Source organism: Haliotis cracherodii, unplaced genomic scaffold (assembly GCF_022045235.1).
Source record: "Haliotis cracherodii isolate W230 unplaced genomic scaffold, xgHalCrac1.p SCAF_10, whole genome shotgun sequence".
Taxonomy (NCBI): Eukaryota; Metazoa; Mollusca; class Gastropoda; order Lepetellida; family Haliotidae; genus Haliotis; species Haliotis cracherodii.
The window spans coordinates 48,271,345-48,291,758 of NW_027266265.1; the positions used below are offsets into that span (position 1 = coordinate 48,271,345).

At 39.1% G+C, this 20,414-nt stretch overlaps 1 protein-coding gene across 3 annotated transcripts in view; it reads right to left on the reverse strand.

The window, feature by feature from the left end:
• The window catches only part of LOC139454468 (TOX high mobility group box family member 4-like), a 163,942-nt gene that overhangs the window by 40,917 nt on the left and 102,611 nt on the right, over positions 1 to 20,414 (reverse strand). For 2 of the 3 annotated variants that reach the window (XM_071236189.1, XM_071236188.1), the window contains one exon: positions 18,934 to 19,032. In XM_071236189.1, the coding sequence (XP_071092290.1) occupies positions 18,934 to 19,002 (69 nt within the window). In that variant the 5' untranslated portion in view covers positions 19,003 to 19,032. Of the gene's footprint in view, positions 1 to 5,210; positions 5,620 to 18,933; positions 19,033 to 20,414 lie in introns of those variants that run through there. The other variant, XM_071236190.1, reaches the window with a different exon arrangement.

Consider the following 20,414-nt stretch of genomic DNA (forward strand, 5'->3'; position numbering starts at 1 on the left):
TCAACATGATTGAATTCAACCATTAAGTTAGAGCAGCATCCCATCCACAGACATTTGACAAGTCTCCCTCCTTCGCTCCATCTGTCATCTACATGATCTCCTTGCATCCTTCTCTCTATCTCTCATCTACGGTCTCTTTCCATCCACCTGTCATCTATATTTTGTCCTTCCATCAATCTTTACACTCATCTGTCATCTATATTTTATCAATCTGTCATTTACATTCTCGTCCCTTCCATCTCTCATTTACATTCTCGTCCCTTCCATTTCTCATTTACATTCTCGTCCCTTCCATTTCTCATCTACATTCTCGTCCCATGTGTCTCTCATCTACATTCTCGTCCCATGTGTCTCATCTACATTCTCGTTCCTTATGTCTCTCATCTACATTCTTGTCCCATGTGTCTCTCATCTACATTCTCGTCCCATGTGTCTCTCATCTACATTCTCGTCCCATGTGTCTCATCTACATTCTCGTTCCTTATGTCTCTCATCTACATTCTCGTCCCATGTGTCTCTCACCTACATTCTTGTCCCATGTGTCTCTCACCTACATTCTCGTCCCATGTGTCTCTCATCTACATTCTTGTCCCATGTGTCTCTCATCTACATTCTCGTCCCATGTGTCTCTCATCTACATTCTTGTCCCATGTGTCTCTCATCTACATTCTCGTCCCATGTGTCTCTCACCTACATTCTCGTCCCATGTGTCTCTCACCTACATTCTCGTCCCATGTGTCTCTCACCTACATTCTCGTCCCATGTCTCTCATCTACATTCTCGTCCCATGTCTCTCACCTACATTCTTGTCCCATGTGTCTCTCATCTACATTCTCGTCCCATGTCTCTCACCTACATTCTTGTCCCATGTGTCTCTCATTTACATTCTCGTCCCATATGTCTCTCATCTACATTCTTGTCCCATGTGTCTCTCATCTACATTCTCGTCCCATGTCTCTCACCTACATTCTTGTCCCATGTGTCTCTCATCTACATTCTCGTCCCATGTCTCTCACCTACATTCTTGTCCCATGTGTCTCTCATTTACATTCTCGTCCCATATGTCTCTCATCTACATTCTCGTCCCATGTGTCTCTCACCTACATTCTCGTCCCATGTGTCTCTCATCTACATTCTCGTCCCATGTGTCTCTCACCTACATTCTCGTCCCATGTCTCTCACCTACATTCTCGTCCCATGTGTCTCTCATCTACATTCTCGTCCCATGTGTCTCTCATCTACATTCTCGTCCCATGTGTCTCTCATCTACATTCTTGTCCCATGTGTCTCTCATCTACATTCTCGTCCCATGTGTCTCTCATCTACATTCTTGTCCCATGTGTCTCTCATCTACATTCTCGTCCCATGTGTCTCTCACCTACATTCTCGTCCCATGTGTCTCTCACCTACATTCTCGTCCCATGTGTCTCTCATCTACATTCTCGTCCCATGTCTCTCACCTACATTCTTGTCCCATGTGTCTCTCATCTACATTCTCGTCCCATGTGTCTCTCATCTACATTCTCGTCCCATGTGTCTCTCATCTACATTCTCGTCCCATGTGTCTCTCACCTACATTCTCATCCCATATGTCTCTCATCTACATTCTCGTCCCATATGTCTCTCACCTACATTCTCGTCCCATGTGTCTCTCACCTACATTCTCGTCCCATATGTCTCTCATCTACATTCTCGTCCCATGTGTCTCTCACCTACATTCTCGTCCCATATGTCTCTCATCTACATTCTCGTCCCATGTGTCTCTCACCTACATTCTCGTCCCATATGTCTCTCATCTACATTCTCGTCCCATGTGTCTCTCACCTACATTCTCGTCCCATATGTCTCTCACCTACATTCTCGTCCCATATGTCTCTCATCTACATTCTCGTCCCATGTGTCTCTCATCTACATTCTTGTCCCATTCTCGTGCCCTCCCAATCCAGTCATCCCTCCTTGTTTGCATCCCTCTCGTCACTGTCACAGTCGAATCCCTTCCTTTCACACATCCAACACCACCAACATGCCTCCTACTATCGACACCCATATATCAATGATGCCTTCCCAATCCAGTCATCCCTCCTTGTTTGCATCCCTCTCGTCACTGTTAATGTCGAATCCCCTCCCTTCACACGTCCAACACCACCAACATGCCTCCTACTACGGACACCCATATATCAACGATGCCCTACCTATCCAGTCATCCCTCCTTGTTTGCATCCCTCTCGTCACTGTCATATTTGCAAATTAACATTTCCATCATATGTTTCTAGGTATGCCCCAAGTGTAAAATCGGCACCTCTGGAAGCGGTCATTAAATCATCATCATCATCATCATCATCATCGATCCAGCCTGGGCCAAACAGTAGTCTTCTTGCCCAAATATGGCTCCTGGCATAATTTTCAATGCATCTTAGTGTCAACATATGGACTAATATTAGCTGAGCAAATTGTAGTTTAATAGACTTGGTCTTCGGACTACCATCTAGAGTCCCAGACTGTTGTTCCATTTGTCCGTTCAGATACCATCCCCTACTGACAAATGAATCTGAATTGTAAACCAATGTCTTTCCTCCCCCTCCTAAAAACACTCAGACACTCCCTTCTTCCCTCTTTCCTTCCCTCCCCCTCCTCCTCCCCTACTAGAATCTCCCTCAGTCCTTCCACCCCAACCCCTCTTTTCTCTCAGCCACTAAGGGGGATGAACTTGTAAACTGCAATCTGTATTATCAGTAAGACCTGGCCAAGATGTCTGCTGGTGTGAGGGAACTGGCAGCTGAAAGGGCCCTTGTCACACACACAATGAGAACTGACATCAGCCACTGGGATCAGATTTATTGGTCCAAAGATCACACTTAGTCACAGATATGTGAAAAATGTCATCAGTTTTCACAAATAGGTTAATCCAGCTTGAAGGGCATCAGATGATGCTTCACTATCAAAACATCTGGTTTCCATTTTTTTTATAAGATATCAAAAGAAAAAGGGTGAAGAAGAGAAAAACTAAAATTTAGGCCATTACAAACATGTCAACCAAGTTGTGGATCTTTTCTTTCAATTTATAATCTAAACTCAACATAAAAATGACAGATAGAAGACAATGATGAGTCTATTGTCATGTAAGAGTGAAGTTTGTGATTAATTGATAATGAAGTCAAAGACCCACAAACAAAACAGAACATCGACATTCTCCAGCCAGCATTATTTCCGCAGCATTACAACATTGTGTAAACAATGAAGTCTAGACCATGTCAAACAGTCACTGAAGGCAGGGGCAGCTGTCCACAACATCAGAATGACACACCACGACACATCTCAGAATCGGACCACCAGATCCCCACTTCAGTCAGCTCAAACAAATGTGACTTACCCAGAACCCCACAGCTCCAAAGCATGAAAACCATAAACACTAGCACTTGATGTACACTAAAGCCCTATAGTGTTTGATGTACACTACAGCCCCATAGTGAGTGAGTGAGTGAGTGAGTGAGTATGGTTTTACGCCGCTTTTAGCAATATTTCAGCAATATCACGGCGGGGGACACCAGAAATGGGCTTCACACATTGTACCCATGTCCGGAATCGAACCCGGGTCTTCGGCGTGATGAGCTAACGCTTTAACCACTAGGCTATCCGACCGACCCGCACAGCCCCTTAGTGTTTGATGTACACTACAGCCCTAAATTGTTTGATGTACACTAAAGACTTAGTGTTTGATATACACTTCAGACTTAGTGTTTGATATACACTATAGCCCTATAGTGTTTGGTGGACACTAAAGATTTAGTGTTTGATGTACGCTACAGACTTAAGTGTTTGATGTACACTACAGACTTAGTGTTTGATGTACACTACAGACTTAGTGTTTGATGTATACTACAGCTGTATAGTGTTTGATGTATACTACAGCTCTATAGTGTTTGATGTACGCTACAGACTTAAGTGTTTTGATGTACACTACAGACTTAGTGTTTGATGTACACTACAGACTTAGTGTTTGATATACCATACAGCTCTATAGTGTTTGATGTATACTACAGCTCTATAGTGTTTGATGTATACTACAGCTCTATAGTGTTGGATGTATACTACAGTACTTTAGTGTTTGATGTACACTACAGACTTAGTGTTTGATATACCATAGAGCTCTATAGTGTTTGATGTATACTACAGCTCTATAGTGTTTGATGTATACTACAGCCCTATAGTGTTTGATGTACACTACAGCTCTATAGTGTTTGATGTACACTACAGCTCTATAGTGTTTGATATACACTACAGCTCTATAGTGTTTGATGTATACTACAGCCCTATAGTGTTTGATGTACACTACAGTACTTTAGTGTTGGATGTTGTTGCAAACTGAAGCACTTTCAACACAAAAGGCATTTACACAACTCACAAATGTGCATCCAGTACCCACACAATGGATGCAGACATTTTTTACTGCATCCCGAGGGACCCCCAATAATATTCATCGCACCTACAGCGCATCAAGAGCAGTTATGGGTTTCTACTATTTCATCCATCAATCATGACCACTGTCTACATCATCATTGATTCATTCCAGGCTCTGTAGTAATTATCAAGATGTACAGTACACTACACCATTTCATTACTTTACAGGACCCTCATATTGCCTCCACTTTTGTAAGTCAATATAAAACCTCATTATTTCTGTATGTTGTGTCATTTTTTTGTAAATAGAGGCATGTATTGTCATATTAAATAGCTGTATTTGTCTCAAATCTTGACATAAATGATCCTGCACAACATCAACAACTGTTTACTGTTGTTTCAGAAAACAACACTGAATACTTAAAGAGCTATCACAAGTTCTCAACATAAGCATAACATTTCAAAAACACACATTTCTGATTCATAATCATATTGTTTCCAGGAAATGTCAATAAATAGCATGAAATAACATAGATAACATATCAGTGAAGATAATAAAATTTCCCACTGTGAAATACTCTGGAACACCCCGAGTGCTAAGCAAGCAGTGTAGGTAGTGGGCCATGCAGTGATGTAGCACACAGTGTTAAATCCTATATCACACGCCTGTCTGTGGAGCGTGCATCTATGTTCCACAAGGTAAATACCAACACTATCCCATTTATCAATATACTGTATATAGATAGGACAAAAGTCTATGTATAACTCTAATGTACAACAATGTTGACAATGTAAGCTCACTGGGTACTTACAGCATCCATGGTCACCAGTGTCTGGGTACACAGATCCCTGATCATAATGAGTCGAGTGGCCGTAGGGTAATCCAATATATTGTCCAGTCACACAAGTGACCACAAAGTCAGCTCAGTCCAGTCCTCTCACTCTCACTGACCATACATGACCACAGCGGTCAATCCCGATCTCACCTGAGTGTCCAAAGTGTTGATCACTAACGATAGAAGGTGTACGGCTCCAGAGCTTAGATGACAGATGTTGACAATCGGCGATGCTAGTACTACTGAGCTACAGGCCATACGACAGCAGTCAGCCTTGCATTGTTCTCCCCAGTGGTAGAAGCGGTCTATTAGGCTCCCTTCAATAGCCCCTTTTACTGCAGGGGGACTCAGGGAGTCGGCGAGCCAATCAAAGACTTCCTCTAGCGAGAATGCTGCTGTATTGATGGAAAGCCAGAGTTGAAGATGTATAACAAACACTCTTCACTTGAGGACATCCTACACTGTAGTACTGCCAGTCAACAAAGTTCAACTGGGGATACCACTATGTTGTAACATGTAGACAGCGTCCTTGTCAGGGAAGCAACTCAATGTCATGTTTATCTCTGGAATAGCATGATAACATGGGCCACTGATGCGTGGCTATATCTAGTCATGTTGTGTAGCTTCCGTAGCAAGTTAAATGATGTATTTTTGCATAATGTGCATCTATTACCATACAGTAAATGGTTTGAATGCATTTTTGGTGAATTTTTTTCTTATTTTTAAAGGCACAAAACAGCATGACATATCAGTATTCATCTGACTTTGGGTGTTTGGCTATAGAACACAGGTTTATATAAAGAGATGATTTCTAAAATGGACAAGAAATATTGTACCTAATTGTATTTGAAATTGTATGAAATGTACATATGCTGTACCTCTCTGAACTTTGGTAAAAATATTGCTTAAAAATATCAAACATAGTTAACACGTTAGCCTTCAGATCAGCTACATATTTGGATATCACAGAATTTGAAAACCGAGTTGATTACTGAATAAAATTCATAGATGAGAAATGTTGTGTGTGATACGTATTGCATGACATATATATCATTTGATATATCACCATCCTACATTTCACCTCTAGGTAAATGACCGGAGAGGAATCAACCTTTATTACAAAAACTAATAAATGAATCAGAAAAACCTGACTCACTTGTGACGCATCTGATGTATGGATACACTGGCCATAAACATCAACACTTTAAAGCTGGGAGAGGCGACTTAGCTCCTCAAAATCTCAATAAAAAAAATGGAGGTGATGCTTTGGAAATTTTTCAAAAAACAATAAATATTATTTTGAGGTGCAGCATATGTTCAACTCAAGTTTTATCCTCTAGATAACAATATGATGCAAATATTTTACAATTATTCAAATTATTCAACAACAAATATCCAACTACTGTTATTCCCTCCCATGTGACAAACACTTCAAAAAGAAGAAGGCAAAGATATAATGGGGGATCAGGAATTCATCTGGACACGCTCAAAGGATAGGGCTCGGATGAAATAGCAGTAACAAATTTCAAAATTAGAATTATACATTTCCTATTTGAAGCTAAAATAGTTATAACTCATGTTATGGCTTTGTGAGGTGACTTGTACTTCACTGCTAACAGGAATGTACAAAGAAAGAGGATATAATGCTTCGTTTTATATTATTGCATTGGATGCTATGTCAGTATTCAATGTTAAAATACCTCTGAGTTTTGGATAAAGAACTTTAAAATAAATCCTTATTATGAACAAAATAATGAGTTTTCCCAAGTTGCCTACCCAGGACATCCTAGATAAATTACAAGTGAGTGAATGGGTGGGTGGTTGAATGGGTGGATGAATGAGTGAGTGAGTGAGTGAGTGAGTGAGTGAGTGAGTGAGTGAGTGAGTGAGTGAGTGAGTGAGTGAGTAGGCGAGCGAGTGAGTGACTGAGTGACTGAGTGAGTGGAGTTTAAGGCCACTTTGAACAGTATTTGAGTTCTATCATGGTGTGTCTCAGACGTTTACCACTTTGGTGAAACCCACGAGCACAAGCAAATCTGTGGTAATATTAGGAAACCAATGTAGGAAGTAGTGGGAACACATTCAGTATTTTGATAATTTAACTGTTGTCAGACACTGCAGTTGTTTCATTCCGACTGAATGAGTTCGGACAAGGGAGCTGTTCAGTTGTCGCTGCATTACAACATGGAGTGGGCATGTTGTGTCTGTTTCAATACAGTGTTGTTGCATGATTTATCTGAACCACTCCTGTTAATAGCTGCCACACAACTCTTGATCAATACTGTAAGAGACAGTCATAAACTGTGCATTAACACTTTTAGCATCTAAAACGGCTGATCATATACATTACAGCCCTGAATGAAAGCTGAAACTAATCACAATCACTAGCTTCTGTACAATAGGCCCTGGTGTTTGGATTCATCGTATTTATCTAATCTTTTTTATTAATACCTACAGGTGATGTGGTAGCCTAATGGTTAAAGCTCTCGCTCCGGGTTTAAGACCCGGGTTTAATTTACCACATGGGTACAATGTATGAAGCCAATTTCTGGTGTCCCCTGCTGTGATATTGCTGGAATATTGCTAAAAGCGTAAAAACATACTCACTCCTTCATTTTGGGGTTGTTGTTTTTTTTGTTCAACGCTGCACTCAGCAATATTCCAGCTCTATGACGGCGGTCTGTAAATAATCAAGTCTGGACCAGACAATCCAGTGATTGACATCATGAGCATTGATCCACGCAATTGGGATCAATGACATGCATCAACCAAGTCAACGAGCCTGACCCTCCGATCCCGAAAGTCGCCTCTTACGACAAGCATAGTCTCCATTTAGGGCAAGCATGTGTTGCTGAAGACCTATTCTACCCCGGATCTTCACGGGTCTCACTCACTTAGTTTTAATACCTACAGAATCTTTTTTGTTTAAACTTTTACAAAAACTAAATCAATTCAAACCAAAATTTAAAATCAAACAATGACAAATAATTAGTTTTTAAAGAGCTATGCGAATTTACACAGTTTGCACACTAGATTTTAAGTTTATTCTCCATAAGTCAATTTGTAAAAGTGACAGTTGAAAGGTTGACAACCATATGCCATGAATGAGGACTCTTGGCGAAATTATGCTACAATGGGGAGCAATTCTATACCATCCCACCAGGCCTTGTCACCTGGTTAATGAGACATTGTGTCATCAAAGGTGGTGAAAGATCAAATAATAATAATTTGAATATGTCCAATAAGTCGGTGAATATGTCATGATTGTAAAACAGCAATCTCCCAGTAATACAGTCAGCATTCTCCACTAGTAGTCCAAGAAAGACCTCATTACCAATGTATTATATCATGGAACCATCTGCTTTTCAAAGGGAAATCCCTCCCCCTAATTTCCCCATTCCCTCTTGAGGGCTTGTGGTGCTGTATGCAGTGTCAGAAATGACTTTGCCCACACAGCAAGTAGGCTACACAACAACCTACCCCGGGGAAAATGTTACCTGGCTTGTCGTGGGGTAACCGTTACCCTAGGCAAGGATCAGTCCCAATATTTAATTGCATCAGTGGGGCTACACTTGGGAAGGGTCTAGAAAACATGAAATCTGAAATGCAAATGTGGTGTGACACTGATGAATGTACACATAGGCAGGTGGGCTTGCCAGTTATTGATATGAAATGTCATATTCACCCAACAACTGAATTGGGGATATGTGGCCATATAAATTAAATCTGTATTGGCTGAAAGAAAAAAAAGAAAAAAATAATTTAAAGGATTTATAGATTTGAGAAATGGGATTTTTTTCCTTGACATGAAAAATATGACAATGGCTGTCACTGACAGTTCAAAGGTGACAGTATAATGTCTTTTTCAATATACAATGAAAGTATTATTAGAGCAAGCAAATAGAGAGCTCTTGTATTGTATGCTGACTTGAGACCACATGTTACATAGGTGGTGAATAATTGACACATCTTGCCAGTGTGGTTGACTAGAAGAGATCATCACCTTGCCAGTGTGGTTGACTAGAAGATATCATCACCATGCCAGTGTGGTTGACTAGAAGAGATCATCACCATGCCAGTGTGGTTGACTAGAAGAGATCATCACCTTGCAGGTGTGGTTGACTAGCAGAGATCATCGCCATGTCAGTGGGGTTGGCTAATGAAGATCATCGCCATGCCAGTGGGGTTGGCTAATGAAGATCATCGCCATGCCAGTGGGGTTGGCTAATGAAGATCATCGCCATGCCAGTGGGGTTGGCTAATGAAGATCATCGCCATGCCAGTGGGGTTGGCTAATGAAGATCATCGCCATGCCAGTGGGGTTGGCTAATGAAGATCATCGCCATGCCAGTGGGGTTGGCTAATGAAGATCATCGCCATGCCAGTGGGGTTGGCTAATAAAGATCATCACCATGCCAGTGGGCCATAGATCACCTCATATATGTTGCCGTTTCATTTTGTCCCAAGCATATATGTTGCTGGTTCATTTTGTCACAAGCATATATGTTGCTGGTTCATTTAGTCCCAAGCATATATGTTGCTGGTTAATTTTGTCACAAGCATATATGTTGCTGGTTCATTTTGTCCCAAGCATATATGTTGCCGTTTCATTTTGTCACAGGCATATATGTTGCCGTTTTATTTTGTCACAAGCATATATGTTGCTGGTTCATTCAGTCACAAGCATATATGTTGCCGTTTCATTTTGTCCCAAGCATATATGTTGCCGCTTCATTTTGTCCCAAGCATATATGTTGCCGCTTCATTTTGTCACAAGCATATATGTTGCCATTTCATTTTGTCACAAGCATATATGTTGCCGTTTCATTTTGTCCCAAGCATATATGTTGCTGGTTCATTTAGTCCCAAGCATATATGTTGCCGATTCATTCAGTCACAAGCATATATGTTGCCGTTTCATTTTGTCACAAGCATATATGTTGCTGGTTCATTTAGTCCCAAGCATATATGTTGCCGATTCATTCAGTCACAAGCATATATGTTGCCGCTTCATTTTGTCACAAGCATATATGTTGCCGTTTCATTTTGTCCCAAGCATATATGTTGCTGGTTCATTTAGTCCCAAGCATATATGTTGCCGATTCATTCAGTCGCAAGCATATATGTTGTCGATTCATTCAGTCGCAAGCATATATGTTGTTGATTCATTTAGTCGCAAGCATATATGTTGCCGATTCATTCAGTCGCAAGCATATATGTTGTCGATTCATTCAGTCACAAGCATATATGTTGTCTATTCATTCAGTCGCAAGCATATATGTTGCTGTGGAGCAATTCAAAACCAGAACCCCCAAAGGGCCTACCACAGTGTATAATCCACAGCCCTCAGCAGTGGGGGATTTCTCTGGTTCGATATATTTCCCATATGAATCCATCAAAGATCACAAGCTGTTGTTTTAAATATTTTCAGCTCAACATCAATCTCCAAGCATGAGCAATACAAACTCTGGCAAATACAAAGGTAGACTTAATCACCTGGAAAATTAATTCCTTTCAAGTATTAAATTTAAAACTGCAAAAGGCTTTTTCAAGAATTAATTCGAAATGAATTTTCATATAAAACAAGAAAATGAATTGAATTCAAAGAAATTCCAAAATAACGATTATCTTTAAACAAGATAATTCAAGATAAAAGGCATAGATTAATATTTTGCATAGCCAAAGAATATTCTTAACATTATTGCAGTGACAATCAAACACAACAGACGAGCCTCCTGTCTGTGATTCTGGTCCTGAAGGAGACTTCTCTTGACAACAGGTGATGTGATTCCTGATTGTCCTCAGATCAATAAATACATCATACACATCCCCTGCATCATCGCAGCCAACAAACAACAGGTGAAAATAAAGAAAAAAACATAAAGACCAAAATAAATGAAATTATTCTTTAAGAAAAATAACATTCTCTCCCTGAAAAAAGTTGCAGTAACCTGAACGTGTCTGTCCAAACAACAATGGTTGGTGCTATTTACAGGCGAAGAAGACAATGGTGCCCCTCGCTGCCCGCACATCAAAGCATGCACCTGTCAGGCCGGCTCTACTCTATTGTCCTCCACCTTTGATGGCCATTAGAACAAATTACAATCGAGGACTTGATATTCAAATCTTTCATCAGTTCTCTTTATCAACAACTAACGATTTTGGTGAAAAGAAATGGCAGGTTGAATGGGCCACGACATGCAGGAGCAATGGAGTGGCCGTTCTCTCGGTTGCCACCTGTTTTCAGCCAGTTCTTCATCTATACTGACATCGGCTTCATAATTAATAATTTAAACTTTCGGCAATTTGGAGTAAATATCAATTTTAGATTACATCATATCGGTTTGTGAAGAATGAATATTGATGAGATGGTACTTTTGATAGGGAATGTTATATAATGATATAGCAAATGTCTAACCATTAAAAGAACTGTGCAAAAACAATTGGCAAGCAGTCTTTTTTTCCTTTTTTCCAGTAAAAAATATATTACCCAAATGGATTTTCTTTTCTTTACCGACAGCCAGGGAATATTTAATAACATTTTTACATCTAAGACTGCTCTGATTGTAGAGCTGCAAATTTAATTCTGGCAGAAAATATGTGTTGATTTGTAAAGGCATATGTAGAGATAAGAACCATGTGGTGTTTGATAGAACTCTCCTACTCTAGAGTTACTTTTATGACAAAGTGAAAACAGCCTGATACACACAAGAATAGCAGCCGCTGTGGTGATTAGTCTGAAATATTTATGACTTCAAGTGGTGATCACAGTCATGTTTTACAAATGGCCTGATTGAATGGCATGAATCACTCCACACACTGGTGAGATGGGCCAGTGCTTGGTTGCTCATTGTATAGGGGTCTGGGTTTGATTCCCAATTGAAACAGTTTGTGAAACTCTTGATACCGTCCTCCGCCTTGTATGATGGCAATAAAAAAGTGCTTTGATAACACTTGGTGTAACAGTGCAGAGATAAAAAACAGTAAACTGTGTTTATAACAAACTTAGGGATATAACTAACTTATTTATATATGTATATAAGCTCATAAAGAACTGCGGTTATAACAGCTCCCTTTGAACTCATTATAACCATAGTTTACTCTACTATTGAAAAGAAATAATACCGGCACTACAGTTGAGTACCAATAGTGTTTAAATAGTATGTTTGTGTGCTACAATAGTGAGTGAGTGATTGTGTGAGTATGGTTTTACGCCACTTTTAGCAATATTCCAGCAATATCATGGCGGGGGACACCCGAAATAGGCTTAACACATTATACCCATGTAGGGAATCGAACCCGGGTTTTCGGCGTGACGAGCGAATGGTTTAACCACTAGGCTACCCAAGCGTCCCAGTGAATCATGATATCCCTATGTCTCAAGATGTCTTGATGAGCGAACGCTTTAACCACTAGGCATGCTACAATAGTGCAACATTAGTGCTAGAATAGAGCAAAAACAATGTAACAATAGTGCTACTTAAGTGCAACAATAGTGCAATAACAATGTAACAATAGTGCTACTTAAGTGCAACAATAGTGCAATAACAATGTCCAACAGTGTTACTTCAGTGCAACAATAGTGCTGTTAGTGCCACAGTAGTGCAACATAAGTGCAACTTTAGTGCAACAATAATGCAACAAAAGTGTCTGATCGTTCTTACTGGGCAGAATTTCTGCAAGATTCTGTATCACCATTAAAGTCAAAGTTATCAGCAACTTTTCATTTCTCACCAGGAACATAACTTAACCCAACAGTATCCATTAATACGAGTCCTTGTTTCGTGAGACAGTTTCTCACTCCAGTGACAACCCATGTGTAGCAGTCTGAGAAGTACATACTGCATACCATAAAAACATTCATGACATCCATGAACATCTGGCGAATTATCTCCAAATTCCACACAGAACTTGTTTCAATGTACATGATGAATGATTATGCTGGCAATGATATACTGCATGGAGCATTATCTCTTCATGGCATATTAAACGCAGTAAATTATACCAAGCGTATTGATGGTTCTGCAGTAAAAGCGATGATGGAGAATTCTAACAGTAATGTTACTGGCATAACAAAAGATATGATTAAACACATTCATATTCGTATATTCCCCATATTCAAACAGAAGAGAAACTAAACTCTACACTAAACTATCTCTGGCTGTTATTCTCATAAATCTCTCTCAGCCAAGAGAATGAATACAGCTCCATAACAAAGGGTGGAGTGAGGCTGATCGCAGATATCAATTTTATGTAAATTGTCAAGTGTGTGAACAATTAGCTGTATTTATGAGCTCAGGTTTATATTATTCACCAACACCTGTTTTCACAATTTTGACATTTTGCTCTGTTATCACAGATTTGGTATTTCCCCTGCCATGCTCTTTAAACTGGAACCCTGTATTTGTAACAGAGACCTTTTCCTGAACACGACTCAAAGTGGTCAACAGGATTATTTTTTAAAACATTTGCGACAATATTTGTGAACATGTGTGACACATAAAAATCCAAATATTCATTTCAACGAACGGTATCAGGTTTTCAGACCAAGTAGATGATTTGAATAATTTTTTGGCCTCATAAAATATTTTTTATGGCACGTGAATGCATCTTACTGCAATGGTCCAGACTGTATCTAACACTATGAATAAACATGAAGTGTTTGCAGAATGTAGCGAGTCTTTCTTCTTGGCTGTGAGCGTTAAATCTGCCAGGAAGGTAACTTTATAACCAATACAAAAAATCAAACGCTAAAATTACCCAAAAGTGGTTTCTACAAAAAAAGAGGCAGTTCTAAAAATAAAAAAGTTGGCAAATATAACTCTATAGTTATCTATATGTTGTGACCTTACACTATGTTGCAGAAGAGGACACTGATTAAGATTCCACTGATTGATGCTTACGATTGAAGTCCCATCATTTTATCATTATTATTCATATAAGTAATGTTGTTATTTCCATAACTGAATTTTGCCTATCTCAGTGTAATTGAATACTGATTTAATCCCATATACAAACAAACAAAAATGAGAAGTTTAATTAGTTTACAAGACGAGACGGATGTAGTTTTCTGATACTGGAAGAAGAAACGTCCAATTTTGGAGCAGGAGGATGTAGCAGAAAGCAGAGCGCTGTATCACATTTCCTAAAACTAAATTCATCCACTTTTGCAAGTCTGTTACATTCCTAAATCAAATTATATATTACTTTGATCAAATCCTGCTTAATCAACTTTTGATCAAAACTGACATTAATGTTGTATTCTAAGTGTGGACTAAATAAAGAGCTTTGACTTTTGCTAGATCACTACAGGAATGGCGTATGTAGTAGTCAGAGTACCACATTATTGGGGGTCAGTAGTTCTAACGCCATGAACCAAAATATGTGTCTTTGATATTTCAGCCCATCCCAAAATTTGCACATAGTAAGGCCATTTGTTTTTCAACTCATTCCTTTCTTTAGCCCCTGGGTTTTAATCAAGAAATCGATTTTGATTGATCCACCCCCAGCGGATGGTTCAAAACATGTGGAATGTGACAGACTATTAGCGCTGTGGGAAGATTCCATATTTATAAGACACATTGGTCTCCTCAGTTGGTGTTCAAGCGAGGCAAAAGTGTTTTATTCGACTTTTGAATTTGAAAAGCATTGATTTGTAAAAAGTGAATAAAATGAACTCTTTCGTCAGGATTCCATATTTTCCATATTTAAGCGATTTTTATAAAGCTAGTTTTCTGCAATTTGCAGAATGTCATCAAAAGCCTTTTTTTCTAAAGAAGATGACCCGTGAAAATACGGGGTAGAATAGGTCTTCAGCAACCCATGCTTGTCTGAAGAGGTGACTATGCTTGTTGTAACAGGTAACTAACGGGATCGGGTGGTCAGGCTCGCTGACTTGGTTGATGCATGTCATTGTATCCCAATTGCGTGGATTGATTCTTAGGATATCAATGAGTGGATTGTCCAGTGCATATGATAAAATTGTGGAATCCCAAGCTGGTTTTCGGAAAGAATATAGTACAATAGACAACATTTATATTTTACAAGCAGTCATTCAGCGTTATTTAGCAAAAAAGCATGGCAAAATTTATGCATTATTTGTAGATTTTAAAAAGGCTTTTGACCTTGTTGATCGGTCTAAATTGTGGTCTATATTAATGCAGCAGGGTGTATCCACCAAGTTTTTACTTTCTTTAAAGTCTATATATAAGTGTGTTAAGGCTAGTGTAAGGTCAAATAATATTTTCTCTGAAGAATTTCATTGTCCTCTTGGCTTAAGGCAGGGATGCGTCTTAAGTCCATTATTATTTTCTATGCTTATAAATGAGTTGGCAATGGATATAGAATTATCTTGTTCAACAGGCATACAGCTTCATCCTGAACTTATTCAACTATTTTTGTTATTATTTGCAGATGATGTTGTTTTGCTTTCTGACACTGTTTATGGTCTCCAGAAACGTATTGATACGTTAAAATATTTTTGTGATACCTACCATTTGTGTGTTAATCTGGAAAAAACTAAAGTCATTGTTTTTAAAAAAGGTGGTGTTTTATCAAAGTATGAGAAATGGAACTTTGATGGTTCCAGTCTTGAGTGTGTAACCTCGTACAAATATTTAGGTTTATCTTTTACAAGAACTTTATCATGGGGTAAACATGTTAAGGTTGCAGCACTACAAGCTAAGAAAGTACTATGTGGCATACTGAAATCTCTGTCCAACTTTAAGCCCATACCCTTTGATTTATTTTTTAAAATATTTGATACCAAAATTAGCCCAATTTTGCTATATGGAGCAGAAATATGGGGTCTGAGTCCTGAAATTTGTAATGATATTGAAAGTATCCACATGATGGCTTGTAAGCGCTTTTTAGGTGTTAAGGTCTCCACCTCAAATCACGTTATAAGAGGTGAATGTGGCCGATATCCTCTATACATTTATGCTTATAAAAGAGTTGTTAAATATTGGTGCAAAATTTTGAAAATGCCAGAATCTAGATACGTAAAGAAATGCTATAATATGCAACTGCAAGCTGTAAGTAATGGTAAAGTAAACTGGGTTTCCAAAATTAGACACATAATTGTGTCAGCAGGATTTGGTTTTATATGGGATCAACAGTGTGTTGCAAATATACCTCTGTTCATAAAGGATTTTTTTGTGAGGCTAAAATTATCGTACCAACAAGACTGGCATTCAGCTATACATGAAAGTTCGAAATCATATTATTATTCTTTGTATAAGCAAACATTTGGTGTTGAAATGTATATTACAAGGCTATCATGTGATAAATTTAGAAGTATTATGGCACGTTTCAGATGTAGTTCTCATCATCTAAGAATTGAATCAGGTAGACATAACAAGGAACCTAGAGAAGAAAGAGTTTGTACTGTCTGTAAACATGGTTATATCGAAGATGAGTATCACTTTATTTTAATTTGTGATTGTTATCAAGCTTTGAGGTCAGAATATATATCCTTGCATTATTATGAGTTCCCGACAAGACATAAGTACAATATTTTAATGTCATCTACCAACCCATTTACTGTTAAGAAACTAGCCATGTATATTCTGAAAGCTATGAATCTAAGGCAAAGTCTGTTGGGATCTCCAACTCCCATTAACACACTGTAACCATTGTATCATGGGCCTATGGCCTACAATACATCCGAATAAAGTGAATAATGAGTGGGAGTGGATTGTCTGGTCCAGAGTCGAATATTTACAGACCGCCATCAAATAGCTGGAATATTGAGTGCTGCATTAAACAACAACAAAACAAACAAATCTAATGAAGATTATATCTGGTTTATCTACAGTGAAGAGCAAAGATACTAAGGTAACACTAGACTGAGCAATTATCAGTCCGATTACAAACTTCATAAATGTTAACGTTTGAAACAGGATACAGAATCGAAACCTTAATCAATACCTGTGTAGTCGTGTCTTGTCATGTAGGTTCAGGTGCAAATCTGCGATGCACAGGTACACCAGTGAGTGAGTGAGTGAGTTGGGTTTAACGCCGCTTTTAACATTAATCCAGTCATATCACGGCGTGTCAGCTTAATGTGGGAGGAAAGCCCGAAGTGATGCAGGTCTCAGACGTTTACCACTTCGGTGAAACCCACGAGCATGGGTATGGTGCTGACAAACCTAGAAACATAATCGGGCCGAACCGGGATTCGAACCCACAATCATAGGTTTCTAGCGTGCCCAAGGGACGCAACTCTGCACAGCGAATCGCGGCGCCTTAGACAACTGGGCAAACCCGTGCCCCCCCCGGTACACCAGCGAATCATGATGGGTGACTCAGTGAGTATGGTTTAAAGCCTCTTTTAGCTATATTCCAGCAATATCATGGCGGGGGACACCAGAAATGGGCTTCACATATTGTACCCATGTCGAGATTCAAACCCAGGTCTTCGGCATGATGAGCGATCGCTTTAACCACTAGGCTACCCGACTGCACCAGTGAATCATGATATCCCTATGTCTCAAGAATCACATTCCAATTATTGGAAACTTTTTTTCTGGACAGATGACAAGCATTGTTAAAGTGAACAATGACAGCAACATGCTTGAAGGATATAATGTTCATTAATCAAGGGTTATTATATGGTTGGTTGGTTGGTTGGTTGGTTTGTTGTTTAACGCCGCACTCAGCAATATTCCAGCTATATGACGGCGGTCTGTAAATAATCGAGTCTGGACCAGACAATACAGTGATTGATATCATGAGCATCGATCCACGCAATTGGGATCTATGACATGTATCTACCAAGTCAGCGAGCCTGACCACCCGATCCCGTTAGTCGCCTTTTATGACAAGCATAGTGGCCTTTTACGGCAAGCATGGGTTGCTGAAGACCTATTCTACCCCGGAATCTTCACGGTTATTATATGGGGCCATATAAACAAATACTTGAAAATATTTTCGACCTTTGATATCAGATTTGAAAAAAAGTAATCACCATCCGCTGCCATGAGTACATAACTCTGTAAAACATTAATTCAAGACACTAGTTTTCAAACTCATTTGATATCGTGACCAGTAACATCTGTGTGTAAAATTTCATTTCTCAAACAGGGCGGTCGGGTAGCCTAGTGGTTAAAGCGTTCGCTCGTCACGCCGAAGACCTGGGTTCGATTCCCGACATGGGTACAATGTGTGAAGCCCATTTCTGGTGTCCCCCGCCGTGATATTGCTGGAATATTGCTAAAAGCGGCATAAAAACCATACTCACTCACTCACTCACTCATTTCTCTAACAGCAAGGTCAGAGTGAGTGAGTGAATACTGCTAAACACCGCATCAGCAATTTTTCAGCTATTCGCGGCAAGAAATGTCTTTTGTGTAATCATTTACATCAAGGTCAGAAGCAAAACTGTTTTGAACCAGGTCAGAAAAATAAGACTACATTTTTACCTGTAAATAGAAGTTTTATGATCCAGATCAATCTAGTCACGCTAATTTACCCTCGTAAACTTGAGACAACATGTCTCCAATCTCAGAAGGCATCAATGACCAAATCTTGACTCAGAACGGAAATGGGCAATCGAACATTCAAGCTTCATCTCTCTTGAAACATCTAATCATAAAAACAATGAATCAAACGACATACCAAACAAATTTTTAGACAACACAAACTCCTCTTTACATTTGTAAACAAAGCTGCAAACAAATAGCAGTTCAAATGTACTTACGCTCACACTTCTGGTGTTAAAGTTGTCTCCCCCTTGATGACCTTGCCCAGGATCATTTGACATTGCCATTGTGAAGGCAAGGGGGTTGGTGTTGTAGCTCTGGAAGATACAAGACAGATTGTTAAAGAAAGATATCATTAGTAATCATTCTATCAAATAAAGCAATTCATAACCCTGACATAATGTCACCCATGCGGCCAATAGAATGACTTGGACACAAGGCCAATAGAATGACTTGGACACAAGGCCAATAGAATGACTTGGACACGAGGCCAATAGAATGACTTGGACATGCCCCTTTGTAATGTATAAATATCTAGGCCACATCCAAGTCTTCCAAAAGGTTCTTTATTAAGGTATACCTATTTCAGATAGTTTTATCTAATGCTTCCGAATACTTCTCCGGAATAAGATATACCTTTAACTGAATTGTTTGAGCATCATTTCTTAGGAGCTTAAGGATGACAAAGTAGACATAATTTATGGATAACAACTTCTTTAATGTACTAATAATACATTCATGAGGTTGTGATGCTAAATTGTGTCTACTTTGCCTATAACTAAGGTTTTGCTGCATTACCGGTACACGTATACGTATTGCGATACGTTTGTAAGCGTAGAAATATATTGGGCAAATATAAATAAATATATTTATTTGTTCCTAATTGATATGGAGATGGAAAATAGTATCTTTCTGATACATCTTGCCTCTGACGATCTTTTTATCAATTAGCGTGTACACATCGCGACTATCAAGCTCCTCACAACGATAGCCTGTTCGTGTAGCTCTCTATACAGAGAGTATAACGAAGGTGTCACTCGCTGGGAAAGAGTTTGCTACCATGTGACCGTATTATCTCCCTTGATCGTTGGGATACAAAATGGCAGATGATTTCGACATCTACCCAAATAAGGGACACTGACTGATGATATCTGAAACCAATATAGGGTATAACTCTGATTAACTCATGAAAATGTAAATTGGCAATATATTTCAATACGTATCACAATATAGATTAAAGTATGGCAATATATTGCAACAGAAAATCCAGGTCAATACACAGCCCAAACTGTAACTGGAAAGAAATATTTTGGGGAAGGGAGAGCAGTAATTAAATGGAAATGGGTGATGAGTATATTTTCACTACAGTACACATTTCTTTACACATGCATATGATACAGTCACAATTGAAAAGCGTTGGTCGAGATTTCTTATGATTATGGGAAAGGTATTGTCGCTTGTATTTCAATGTGTAGCAGGGCATGGAGTCATCCCACAGATGACGTCCTTACTTTGACAGGGATAATTTATTTGATCAAGTGGACAAGGCGTCTGACCTCAGGTCAGAAGGTATGTGGGTCAAATATCATAATGGGACTCGGTACTGTTTGGCTGCAACAAGGGCAAAAGAATTCTGAGCACCATACTTTCTGAATGAAAGCACCAAGGCCACAATAAAGTATTAGATTTTCATCCAAAT